The sequence below is a fragment of the Bufo gargarizans genome, chromosome 1 (genome assembly GCF_014858855.1).
Source record: "Bufo gargarizans isolate SCDJY-AF-19 chromosome 1, ASM1485885v1, whole genome shotgun sequence".
In the NCBI taxonomy this organism is placed as follows: Eukaryota; Metazoa; Chordata; class Amphibia; order Anura; family Bufonidae; genus Bufo; species Bufo gargarizans.
The window spans coordinates 31,588,356-31,601,954 of record NC_058080.1 but is presented as its reverse complement, the minus strand read 5'-3'; the positions used below and the strand labels follow the sequence as shown (position 1 = coordinate 31,601,954).

General features: G+C 45.2%; 1 protein-coding gene across 1 annotated transcript in view; it reads right to left on the bottom strand.

Moving 5' to 3' along the window:
- Positions 1–4,322: 4,322 nt before the first annotated feature.
- LOC122924308 (vomeronasal type-2 receptor 26-like) overlaps positions 4,323–13,599 on the bottom strand; it is a 101,456-nt gene continuing 92,179 nt past the window's right edge. Inside the window, exon 7 of the mRNA XM_044275266.1 lies at positions 4,323–5,230. Within this exon, the coding sequence (XP_044131201.1) occupies positions 4,323–5,230 (908 nt within the window). The remainder of the gene's footprint in view (positions 5,231–13,599) is intronic.

The following is a 13,599-nucleotide window of genomic DNA, read 5'->3' as shown; positions in this document are numbered from 1 at the left end:
AGGTCTCATGGGGGTCTGACAATGTGGGCTGATCTAAAGTCTGATTTGGGTCTGACACTGTGGGCTGATCTCAGGACTGATGGGGTCTGACATTATAGGCTGATCTAAAGTCTGATTTGGGTCTGACAATGTGGGCTGATCTGAGGTCTGATGGAGGTCTAACATTGTAGGCTGATCTGAGGTCTGATGGGGTTATAACAAGGAGGGCTGATTTGATGTCCTGATATAGGGGCCTGACCTGATGTTGTGATATTTATGGGGGTCTGATCTGAGGATCGGACATGAGGTCTGATGAAAAAAAAAGTTTTTCTTATTTTCCTCCTCTAAAACCTGGGGTGCATCCCCACCAGAGAAAAAAAAGTAATTGAGAGAAAAAAAAAAAAAACACCCAAACTGTAACTTCAAGTGCCGTTTCTACAATTTAGGCGCCATGTTTCCCTAACCCTCACCACTAGAGCTAAAGTTTCCTAAACTTACAGGTCTTCAGGAGCAGGCATAAGAATTCTCTCATAAAGACATCCTTCGCTTCTACGCTTCTTATACTATCAAGTATATCTTCAAGGAGCAGGGAGATTCCTCAGCTATATTTAATGTCTTCCCTCTGAAGAGCCAAGGCAAACATTGTAAATGCTGACTTTGTCTGACCAATGTCCAAAAAGAAATAAAATAAAAACCGCACATTGGAAAAATGGTCAGACAGCGTTCTTTTCTCCCTTGCTGAGTAATGAAGTTTAGCCACCACGTCCGTTACTTGATTTATAATCTTAGCTCTTGACATAACTTATGGATCTGATCCACCCTTAATTCCATGGGGGCATTTTGGGGTAACAACAATAAACACATATCGGTGAATGTATTTTTTAAATAACTTTCACACAAGCCTTTTATTATGATGTTGCTTTGTAACACCCCAGAGGTGCATTACCACCTTTTACACCCCCTCGCTATCTCACATGGTTAACTCCAGGTCAACACATGCACTTATTTCCAGATCCTGCAAAATGTATATATTTATTTCTATGTAACTGTTGTGTTCATGTAATGTGCCTGGTTCACCAGCAGATGGCAGCGAGCTTGGCGGAGCTAGTTTACCTGAAATGGAGCCTTTCTTTCCATTCTAGACCGCTTTAGAGAGGGAGGAGTTTTAGTTAGTGAAAGTCAGATGAGAGTATCCCCTCTAAGGGGAAGGAATCAGGCCCTTGTCCCTGCTGGATGGGCCCTGCTAAAGCCATGAGAGCACCATCAGCTCTGCTGTACCTGGAGGCACATGCTACAAGTTTTAAGAGCCAGGGAGAGACAGTTCCTTTGGATAATGAAAGTTAGAGACAGACAGGAAGACAAAGTTAAGTTGCAGCATACGGCAAAGGAAGAGTTCAGCAGAGCCAGAGAGTTCAGCAGAGCGCTGCACATCGATCTGAAGAGATCATCAGCCAGCACCCCCATCTGTGCCCCAGAACCACGATCTGCACCCAGCACTTCCATCTGTGCCCAGCACCCCAATCTGTGCACCACCTGCAAGGTATTTAAGGAAAGGTTAGGGACAGGTTAGGTTAGGCAGGGATATTCAGGGAAGGTTAGTGGAAGTTTTTGATTGCATCACCTGCATATTGGGTGTCTGGGGTCCACAGCAGAGCAACTTTTTTGGGGGGCGCAAGCTGACTGTGGCCAGCTCTCTTAGCGTCCGGCCACTGTTAGCGCATCGCACACCCCACCGCTGATCAGCTTTGGCCGGCTGATGAGAGAGTTAGAATTTTTATTTGCATTTTTTTTAATTTTTTGCCCTTTTTTTTTGTCTGTTAGGTTTAGGGTAAGTTCGTGTACACCCGTGCCCCCACACACATGCACACCAAAAATAGTTTAACACGCACACACACACACACACACCCCTATGGCCCGCCGGATGTTCTCGGCCGAGGAAGCATACGCCCAGCTTGCCTCCGAGTCCGAGAGCCCCATGTTGCTTTCATTTATACACTGAGCAGACGGCAGATCTCCCTTCCCTGGTCTGCGCTGGTTCAACTCTACTTCTCCAGCTCTGCTGAGTGAGGGAGCGTCTGCCAAGTGCAGGGACAGGGAGAAGTGCACACAGCCCAGGCACTGTTATCAGCTGCTGGGGAGGACCTGGCTCTAATCATTTACTTACAGTCCCTGGCTGTCAGTAATGTGACCTTGCAGGCTGCCTGCTTCTGCGTCCTCCGTCCTTCAACACATAGACGGACCATGCCTAGCAACCCTATTTTAAGCAGAGGTAAAAGTAGGCAGTACAGGGAACAAAACTGTGGAATTAAGGGGAAATTGAATACACAGTGAAAAGTTGAAATAGGGCCACCAAGGAGATATTAATCACCACAATCCAATACTCCAAAAAAATAATAATATGACAGTTATACTTTATGTTTATTACCCTGATTCTGCAGTTTACAGAAACACCACATATGTGGTCGTAAACTGCTGTATGACCAAACAGCAGGGCACAGAAGGAAAGGAACGCCGTATGGTGTCTGGAAGGCAGATTTTGATGCCCTTTCTTTTTTGACACCAGGTCCCATTTAAAGACCCCCTGATGCACCCTTAGAGTAAAAACTCCATAAAAGTTACCACATCTAAGAACCTACACCCGTCAAGGAATTCATAACTGATTTTACAAACTTTATTAAGCCTTTAGGTGTTCCTCAACAGTTTATGGCAAATGGAGATGTAATTTCAGAATTTCTATTTTTGGTAATCTTGCCCCAAAAAAATGTAATATAGATAAACCAAAAATCATATGTACCCTAAAAATAGTCCCAACAAAACTGCCACCTTATCCCATAGTTTCCAAAATGCTGTCACTTTTATGGAGTTTCTACTCTAGGGGTGCATCAGGGGGGCTTCAAATGGGACATTGTGTAAATAAACTAGTCCAGCAAAATCTGCCTTCCAAAAACCACACGGCGCACCTTTCCCTCTATGCCCTGCCGTGTGCCTGTACAGTAGTTTATGGCCACATATGGGGTGTTTCTGCAAACTACAGAATCGGGGCAATAAATATAGCATTTTGTTTGGCTGTTAACCTTTGCTTTGTAACTGGAAAAAATTGATTAAAAGGGAAAATTTGCCCAAAAATCTAAATTCAGAAATTGTATCTCCATTTGTTATTAACTTTTGTGGAACACCTAAATGGTTAACGATGTTTGTAAAATCAGTCTTGAATACCTTGAGGGATGTAGTTTCTAGAATGGGGTCATTTTTGGGTGGTTTCTATTATGTAAGCCTCACAAAGTGACTTCAGACCTGAACTGGTCCCTAAAAATTAGTTTTTTTGAAAATTTCTGAAAAATTTCAAGATTTGCTTCTAAACTTCTAAGCTTTGTAACGTCCCCAAAAACTAAAATGGCATTCCCAAAATGATCCAAACATGAAGTAGACATATGGGGAATGTAAAGTAATAACTATTTTTGAGGTATTACTATGTATTATAGAAGTAGAGAAATGAAACTTGGAAATTTTGATAAATTTGGTATGATATTTTTTTTACTTCATTTTACCAGTATCATGAAGTACAATATGTGGCGAAAAAATAATCTCAGAATGGCCTGGATAAGTCAAATCATTTTAAAGTTATCACCACATAAAGTGACATTGGTCAGATTTGCAAAAAATGGCCTGGTCCTTAAGGTGAAAATGAGCCCGGTCCTGAAGGGGTTAAAGGACATTATTAGGCCACCCTACACCACTCTGACATTCCTACACATGGGTACCACCATATCACTAAAAGGGGGCCCTGTGCCCTCGTTGCTGCAATGCATCTGGTGTCACAACAAACACTTATACCATCTTAAAGGGACCCCTTGTGGACCGCGGTTGCCGCAGCTTCTCCTAGATCTGTTCTCAAGGTCTGCTGTTTTTATCCTGAATGACCTTATGACATCGCTCTGCCCTGCACGTTATACACTGTATATGTATGTAGAGTCTTGTGATAAAATAATTAATCTTTTTTATATTTATTTGTATATTTAAAAATTCCTTACCGAGACAAAGAAAGACAATTACAAAGCCCCCGTAACCTCAAGGGACTGATATTTTTGGTCCGATGTCTTTGACACCATGTCAGATGTATGAATTCATCAGCTATAGCCAGGAGCAGTAATGCCTGTGTATCTCCTACATATCAGCAGGTAGACATGGGGAGGTCCTCTCCTACTCCTCCTAATAAATGCACTGCTGAGACAATGTAATGATTGGAATCTAATTATATGTTATCATTTCTTTCTAGTATAAGATGATATCTACAAGTTGTTATTTCAGAGTTAATCACTATTATCGGGGTTACCATTTTGCCGTTAGTTCATTCTTTTCCCCAGCAGGTCAGCTTTTCTGTTCATTTCAGATTTAAACAAAATAATAAAACATTTTGGGAAAAACACACAACCTAAAAGTCCAGCACTGGAAGCCATTACTGCAAATATCTCCACAGCCACCATGTTCTTTCCTCTGGTGCTCAGATAAGCCGGGATCATGGAGATCCAGACGCTGCAGAACACCAGCATGCTGAAGGTGATGTACTTGGCCTCATTAAAACTGTCCGGTAATGTCCTCACCATGAAAGCCAGAACAAGGCTCACAGCTGCCAGGAGCCCCAGATAACCCAACATGGAGTAGAACCAGATATCTGAGCCTTCATTACACTGAATGATGATTTTTCCAGGATAAGAGTCAGTGTCCAGGTCCTGGAATGGAGGAGAAATAGACAACCAGATAACACAGATTACAGCTTGAAAGGATGAACACAATGACACTATGGTATATGGTAGTTTCACACTGAGCCATTTTCTCCAAGGGCTTCCAGGCTTGGTGGACTTAAAAGCAACACAAACCATCACAGTCTTGGCGAGAAGTGAAGAGACGGCTACTGAGAAGAAGATTCCAAAACTGGTTTCACGTAATCTACAAGTCACATCATTGGGACGACCCAGAAACAAGAAGACAGAGAGGAAGCTGAGGATGATGGAGACCAGGAGGAGGTAACTCAGGTTCCGGTTATTGGCTTTAACAATAGGAGTGTCTCGATAGAAAATAAATATTCCAAATATGAAGCCGGTCACAAGACATCCGAAGACCGAGACACAGGAGAAGACAGAAGCAATGGTGTCGTTCTGGTAAGAGATGAATTCCACTACTTTGGGCCGGCATCGGTCTCTCTTCTCATTAGGCCATTCATCACTTTGGCATTTAATGCAGCTGTCAGAATCTGTAGGAAAATGTCATAACATCTTATATCTATCTCCCCATCTCATACACAGTAGTAGCGATGGTAAACAGCACGGTTTATTACATCATCCACATAATATGCCTGCGATGGTTGTTTAGTGACTCTTATTAACGTTATATTAGAAAACCAAAATTACTCAAATAGCAAATACAACTAGAAGGTGTCGTTTCTGAAGAAACCACAGGATGTTGGATTAAAAACGCTAGAGATATAAGCAAAGTCTGTTTAACCTGGTTTATAAAAAGTTGAACCCAAGTCACCCAATGACTGACTGTGCCAAATTTGAGGACCCTGCCATTAACAGTCGGCAGTAATTTACATTTTCCCATATAAAATAAATGGCTGAAATGTGATTGGCCTCTGGCTTTAAAACTGTGAGAATGGAAGCATTTGAAAGTCTTAGATTGAAGTCAATAGGTGAAATCTGATTGGCTGTTTTAGGCTCCGCCCACCGCAGTCACCCAGTGAGTAATTGTGCTAAATTTGGGACACTTGCCATTTAAACTGTGATAATAGCAGCAGTTTACCTTGTTTTCATGTCTCATAAGCAAATACTTATCTATGGTACAACTCACATAATAAGTAAATTAGAAAGGCAGGGGGCACACCAAATAATACACGGAGTGGTGAAAAGAGCATGAGACAATAACACCAGACCCAAGAGAGAGTCACAAGAACCACCCCATAAAGGCACATCCGACAATGAATCAGTATAAAAAATATATATATAAAGTTTATTGGACACACCAACAGACACACATTTTAAAAATTGTATACAATTAGAACAAAGTGCGGTATGCAATAAAATATATGTAACCGACACACACAGGTCCACTGGATTGCCACAAAATGGGCATATACACTATAAACCAGCATATGAAAATCCAATACAAAACATGAAGCAAATATGAAGTAAGGTAAGACCACTAGAAATGCAAACAGACCATGATGAGGTCTAATTTAGAGAGCCAAAACCTACGTAAGCCGCTGGTGCAGTGGACCTGGAAGAGTGAGTAACGCCCAACGCATATCGACGGAGGGATCCGGCTTCCTCAGGGGTAATGAGCTGTATGTTGGGGTATCACATTATAAAGGGTGGTAAATAAAAGAAAGTGAATTCACCTGTGCAGCCTGTTTTTCAAATTCTTTTTTATTTATTATGGGGTGGTTCTTGTGACTCTCTCTTGGGTCAGGTGTTATTGTCACATCTCACATATTAATTATTGTAATCATTCCATTCTGTATAATGTGGGCATCGTAGGGAGTCCAGACATCCCACCCCTGACAGCCAACATTCCCACATAACAAGTATCTCACCTTCTGCGACACCTAGACCGGTCATATGTGGTATCAAAACCATCAGCCTGATCATATATGCATTATTAAAATATGTCGGGGCCCGAATATCCATTAGTGTGGACGGGAAGACATGTTTTTATTAATATTTCATGTCTGCCAGCTGAGTAAGAGAGGTGGAGCGTGCACAGGTAATGAGGACCTTCCCAGAAGGCACTTTTATTACATTGAAGCTACAACTTTTATTTGTTTTGCCTTGTGCCCTGAATGAGTCCAGTTACCTCCATTCTTAAGTGCGGTTTGTGTTACCGCGTATCTGCTGAAAGTGTGGCCTGTGCTACACGTGTTACAAAGTAAAAGTAAGAATCCCGTGAAAGCGTTATGACCAATAATGCTGTGCAGCCAGCCAATCAGCAGATAGCCATCCCCTGTAATGTCATAGCCCTATAAAAGCCTCAACCAGCACGGTCACCGCCATCTCACTGTGCGTAGCATAGCGAGAGAAGTGGCAGGCACTAGGGACTAGTGTTGATCACGAATATTCGAATTGCAAATTTTTATCGTGAATATCGGCACTTCAAGAATTTGCAAATATTTTGAATATAGTGATACATATTCGTAATTTCAAATATTCCAGATTTTTTTTAATCAGTACACATGATCCCTCCCTGCTTCTAGCTTGTGGGCCAATGAGAAAGCTGCAATATCTTTGAATTTAGAAGTAGTGTTGATTGCAAATTTTCGTAATGCAAATTTTCATATTGCAAATTTTTCAATTGCTGATTTCTGCAATCAAGAAAATAATGACTGGAGATAACAAATTCTCGAATATGTGAATATATGCCGAATATTTGCCCAAATATTTGCAAAATATCACAAATTCGAATATTGCCCCTGCCGCTGATCACTACTAGGGACGGTGTTTTAGAAAGCTTTCAATTGTAAATTATTGGATAGGGACAGTGTAGGGAGATCGTAGGGAGTGTTTGTAGACAATGTAGGCAATGAATAGGGAGAGCATAATAAGACTGCAGGGACAGAGCCGGCTCAGAGTAATCGCCCTGTGCGTCTTGTTCATCTGCTGTGCCATCCATTCTTAATCTGTTCTGTTACACGTAGACTGACTTTGCATCACACTCATTGTCAACAAGCAGTCTAATATATAGGCACATTTATCTAGTTCACCTGCTGCGCCATTCATACTTAGCTACATAGTTACATTACTGATTCAGTTACTGTGCACTGTAGATAACAGACAGTTGCCTAGGCCCTCAAAAGGAGCGGGCAGTGGCAAAAATCTTGCTGAAGCTGGCACAAGCAGCAGCAGAAGAAGGGTTGGTGGTAGCAGCTGCTGCAGCAACTAGCCACAGCTGCCACTGTCATCGAGCGGTTGTGTATTGAGCAACAATCTAGATGTACTGGAATGGTTGACTCGCTCTTCAACATCTTCTCAGATGACAACAGATACACACAGCAAGGAATCTGTGGGTTCCTCTGAAACCACACTTAGTTGGCATGGCCCAGAAACTGACTCTGTGTCCTCACCTGTCCTGCAACTGCCTCTTTTTTTTTGCTGCTCCTTCTGCTCGGGAAGTAAGACATGCTGCCGGCTCATCTCTGCTATTCAGCGAGGCTGAGCTTAGTGAAGACAATCAGCAGCTACAGGCCAGCACAGACTTGGAGAAGAGATCCCCTGTGTCCTTCCTTAGGTGTACAACTACCGATAATGACAGTCAGGTGGGAGCATGTGTTGTGAGAGATCAAGGGAATGGCCATGAGACTGGTGAGGGGAACATGAGTGACAAATAGACAAGTTTGGATGATGATGTAGCCACACATAGAACCCAGATGAACAGGAGGTATCATCATCATCAGGAAGTGAGGGTGACAGGGTGCCGTGAGACAGCAGCATGGTGGCAGTGTTGATGAGCTAGCAGGGTGGAAGCAGTGGGAGATCTGGAGCCAAACGCGCCTGGGGTAGACCACCTCAACCTTTAGAAGAAGTGAGCTGTCATTTCTTTCCTTTGTCTATTGCTTCTGATGCTCCTTCCCCTCTTCCTACTCCTTATCACGTGTTTCACCAGCAATTGATCACTGAGGCTATCGCACAGAGACAAGAGTATGTATGCACTCATCCAATGGCACAGAATCTGAATGTGCACCTGGCTAAGATACTGATACTACAGTCCCTCCCTTTCCATATTGTGGACTCTTAACATTTCAGAGAACTAATAGTTTGTGCCCACCCAAGGTGGAGAGTCCCAAGCCATCATTACTTCTCTTTAAAAGCTGTACTAGCCCTGTACAGTTATGTTGAGCAGAAGATGAGCAAGGCCTTGAGCCTGTTGAATTCTGATACAGTCCATGCCAGCACTGACATGTAGAGCTGTAGCAATGGTCAAGGACACTATATAAGTCCTTTACAGCCCACTGGGTAGATGAGCTAGAGGGTGACGGCAAAGACAACACAGATAACCCGACAGACCGTCGCAGTATGCAGTGGAGATGGAGGAAAGGATTCCCTCCGATTTCCTTGTGCAAAAGGCCAGATGCATTCTGAGTTGTTTGTTTAGTGACAACCATATTGCCACCATTCGGCAGAGGGATGACTACTGGCATGCCGCAATGTTAGACCCATGCTACCAGTCGAAATGGGGACATTTTTTACACTTTCTGAAAGAGATGAAAAACTCAACTACTATCGAGACATCCTTTTGTTGTCAGTTGGCCGCTGCCTATGTGCGTCATCACCAATGATAAAGAAGGCCTAACTAGGGGAACCCTCTGAGCTCCCGTCCACAGCCATGACTGTTGGAGGGGGTGGAGGTGCAGGAGCAGTACCAGCTCCATCAGTAGCAACTTAACTCTTGATCTCAAACTGACTATGTGATAGAAGCCATTAAAGTCCTGCATGCAGGATTTATTTTTCATCTGAATAAAACGTTTTTATGGGGCAAAGGGTCCAAATTCATGCAAATTGAGCATGAGGCCTCTATCACACGGTCAGTATTTTGCATCAGGATTTGATCATGATTTGGAGGCCAAAAGCAGGAGTGGGTACAAAACACAGAAGACATTCAAATATTGCCATCACATGTCATCTGTTTTGGACCCATTCCAGATTTTGCCAATTGATCAAATGCTCACCAAATACTGATGGTTTAAAGGCAGATGCTCAAAATAAAGAGTGGTGTGAACACAGCCTTACTGCTGACATCCTCCTCATTGCCATGTGGCCACTACTTGAATCTTGGGCAAGTGCACGGTTAAGTGCACTTCGAGTTCACACTTCAGTTATTTGTTCAGTTATTTCCATGAGTTCAGGTGCTGAGCCTACTCTCTGATTAGGTATCATGAATAGATCTGCACCTGCTCTGTGAGTTTGACCCCCACCTGCTTTGGGTTTACAATAACTGACCAAATAACTGAAGTGTGAACCAGGCCTAATAGTGATGCACAGTTATTCTACAGCTAACAGAAGGGATTCAAAAGCATGCATCTGCACAGCCACAACATGTTTTTTGTTGTTGTTTGTTTGTTTAGCTGGGGGTCAGCTTGGAATGTTGGTGGCTTGCACAATGATGTATACGTCTATATATGTGACCTTTCTGTCATTCAGATGCACAGTAACTATTTTGCTTCCAGAAAGGACTAGCTATGCATGTTGCTGCACTGCACAATGATGTACACCGAGATATACTCTTCCTATAGTTTAACTGCAGGCCAGGATAGACCTGATTTAATGCACTTCATGATGAACTAATTCACAACTATTCTAATTTTTGAAAACTTTGCTCATCACTAATTAGCACCCTGGCTGCACATCACCTTCTGGCCACATATCCTGTATAGTGCCACGCTAACATCCACCAGCCATATGCTGAAAAATTCTCACACTGCCAAGTATAGCATTTACCTACACCCCTACGTGATGCCTGTATGCTGCTGCTTTTATGAACCTATATCCTGCTAGTAAGTTCCTCACAGGTAGTCTCCTGACTAGCAGATGGTGTACCCCTCCTGTGTTTGGCTGTACATCTCCTTATGCTTCCATCCTGCTGTCTAACGGGCACGGGCGGACTGACCGGTCGGGCACTTCGAACATGGTCCGAGGGCTAGGCCGGGATTGGGGCCCACCGCAGAATAACATAATGTGTTATGCCCAGCGCCCCGACTCCGAATGTTATGCTGGCCTGGTAATGGCAGCGGGGCCCGGTGCACTCACTGTATTCTATTACACCGGGCCCCTCTCACTGTAATACTAATATTCATATGCGAACAAGAGAAATCCTCTGCGATCCTCTCCGTACTCACAAACTCAGTAGCAGGCAGGGCGGACGGCAGCGTAACTCACTGACGTCACGTGCTTGCTCCGCCTGCTTCATTCATAAAGTGGGAGAAGCAGGCGCGTGACGTCAGTGAGTTGCGCTGCCGCCCGGCCTGCCTGCTACGGGAGTTTGTGAGTACAGAGAGAGAGAGGATCGCAGAGGATTTCTCTTGTTTAATGCCTATGGCCTACATTAATGCCTCAATATTACAGTGAGCGGGGACCGGTGTAATAGAATACAGTGACTGCACCGGGCCCCGTTGCCATTGCAACACCAGATGCTGGCGCCCAGACCCTGTATTGGGGATCATTCACTCACAGGGACACTGTTATGGGGGGATCTGTGGATGACACATATATAGCATAAGGTGCTATATATGTTTCACCAACAGATCCCCTCCCCACAACAGTGTCATCCACAGATCCCCCATAACAGTGCCATCCACAGAGCCCCCATAACAGTGCCATCCACAGAGCCCCCATAACAGTGCCATCCACAGAGCCCCCATAACAGTGCCATCCACAGAGCCCCCATAACAGTGCCATCCACAGAGCCCCCATAACAGTGCCATCCACAGAGCCCTCATAACAGTGCCATCCACAGAGCCCCTATAACAGTGCCATCCACAGAGCCCCCATAACAGTTCCATCCACAGAGCCCCCATAACAGTGCCATCCACAGAGCCCCCATAACAGTGCCATCCACAGAGCCCCCATAACAGTGCCATCCACAGAGCCCTCATAACAGTGCCATCCACAGAGCCCCCATAACAGTGCCATCCACAGAGCCCCCATAACAGTGCCATCCACAGAGCCCCCATAACAGTGCCATCCACAGAGCCCACATAACAGTGCCATCCACAGAGCCCACATAACAGTGCCATCCACAGACCACCATTAGTTCAAAACCCACCAAAAGCACAACTTTTGGTTCAAAATATTTTTTAATTTGGCTATTCCCCACCCCTCTTGTAATTGTTCCGCTACTTGTGGGCAAGCGGGAATGAGTTGAGTCACTTCGGTGGGCAATGCCGTCCTGCAGCACGTGATCCCTCAAGACCTGCCGCTGTAGGTCACGGGTCTCGCGGGATCACGCGCCACAGGATGGGATTGCGCACCGAAGTGACTGAACTCATGCCCACGTAGCCCGCAAGTAGCGGATCAGTGGAACAAGTACAAGGTTGGTGGGGGGTTGATCTGTGGGGTTGCCCAGACGGCTAGGCCCTTCACAGTAGTTATTAACCCCTTTCAGCAGTCCCCCAACACTCAACTAAGGATGACCACTTTAAGAAGGCATCTGGCCTCCCATCACCAAGCCCAGTGGGAGCAACACTGTCAGAACCCACAAAGCCACACTCCCGGTGCTCCACGTCCTGCCTCTTCTCCTTCTCCTCCCATTTGTCCTCCACTCCACCTTCCAACATGCCGTCGTCGCGTTCATCTGGCAGAAGGCAGGCTTCCGTGGCCCAAATGTTCAAGCGTAAAAAGTTGATGATGCCGGATAACCCTCTTGCTCAACGGCTGACCTCTGGCTTGTCGGAACTGCTAGCCCGCCAACTACTGCCATATAAACTGGTGGACACGGAGGCTGTTAAAAAATGTGTGGCTATTGGCCCACCGTAATGAAAGGTCCACGGAAGGAAATATTTCTCCCAGAAGGGCATCCCTGAAATATATGGCCATGTTCAACGGCAAGTGAATATATCTCTGGCACACAGTGTTGGTACCAAGATACATCTGACCATAGACACAAGGTCTAGCAAACATGGACAGGGAAGGTACATAACTTTTACTGCTCACTGGGTGAACCTTCTGACGGCTGTCAAGCATGTAACCTGTGGCTCCCGTGTGGATTTGGTGTTACCGCCACGGATTGCATGCAGGCCTGCCTTTTCTTCTCCTCCGCCTACTCCAGCCTCCCTCTCCTCCTCGGCTGACTCCTCCGTTTCCATTGCTACCGCCTCTTCCGCTGCGCCCCCAAGCTCCCCAGAAGCTATTCAAAGTTCCAGGTGAGATGTTGCCATGTTGTGCTGCGGCTGGAAGCCAAGAGCCACACAGGTTCTGTACTCCTTTCAGCTCTGCGGTCACAGGCCGATCAGTGGCTAACCCCGCTCAATTTGACAGTTGGTAAAGTGGTGTGCGACAACAGTGGCAATCTGCTGAGCACCCTGAAACAGGGCAAAATGACACACATGCCATGCATGGCACACATCCTGAACGTAGTCATGCAGCGATTCGTTGCCAAATACCCCGGGGTCCAGGAAGTCTTGAGCCAGACCAGGAAAATCTCTGGCCATTTTAGAAGATCTTACACGGCCATGGCTCGCCTTGCTGACGTTCAGTGGCGACACCACTTGTCCGTCAGACGTCTGATTTGTGAGAGCCCGACGTGCTGGAACTTCACCTTGTATATGCTTGATAGGCTGCTCCGGCAGCAATGTGCCATTAACGACTACCTGTACGAACTCTGCAGCAGGACAGGTTCTGGCAAGCTTCTTTTCACCGCACCAGTGGTTGCTCATGCGCGATGCATGCAGACTTCTGCGGCCATTTGATGAGATCACCTAACTGGTCAGTCACAGCCAGAAGCATAAAAGCCTTTTCTGTCAGGTGAATGCCTCATTTTTGGGGCCTGTACTGGCAGACAGTAAAATTTGTATCCAGTGACTACCTAATGTACCTCCAGCCACATCATCACCAGTTCCTTTCTGTCAGGTGAATGCCA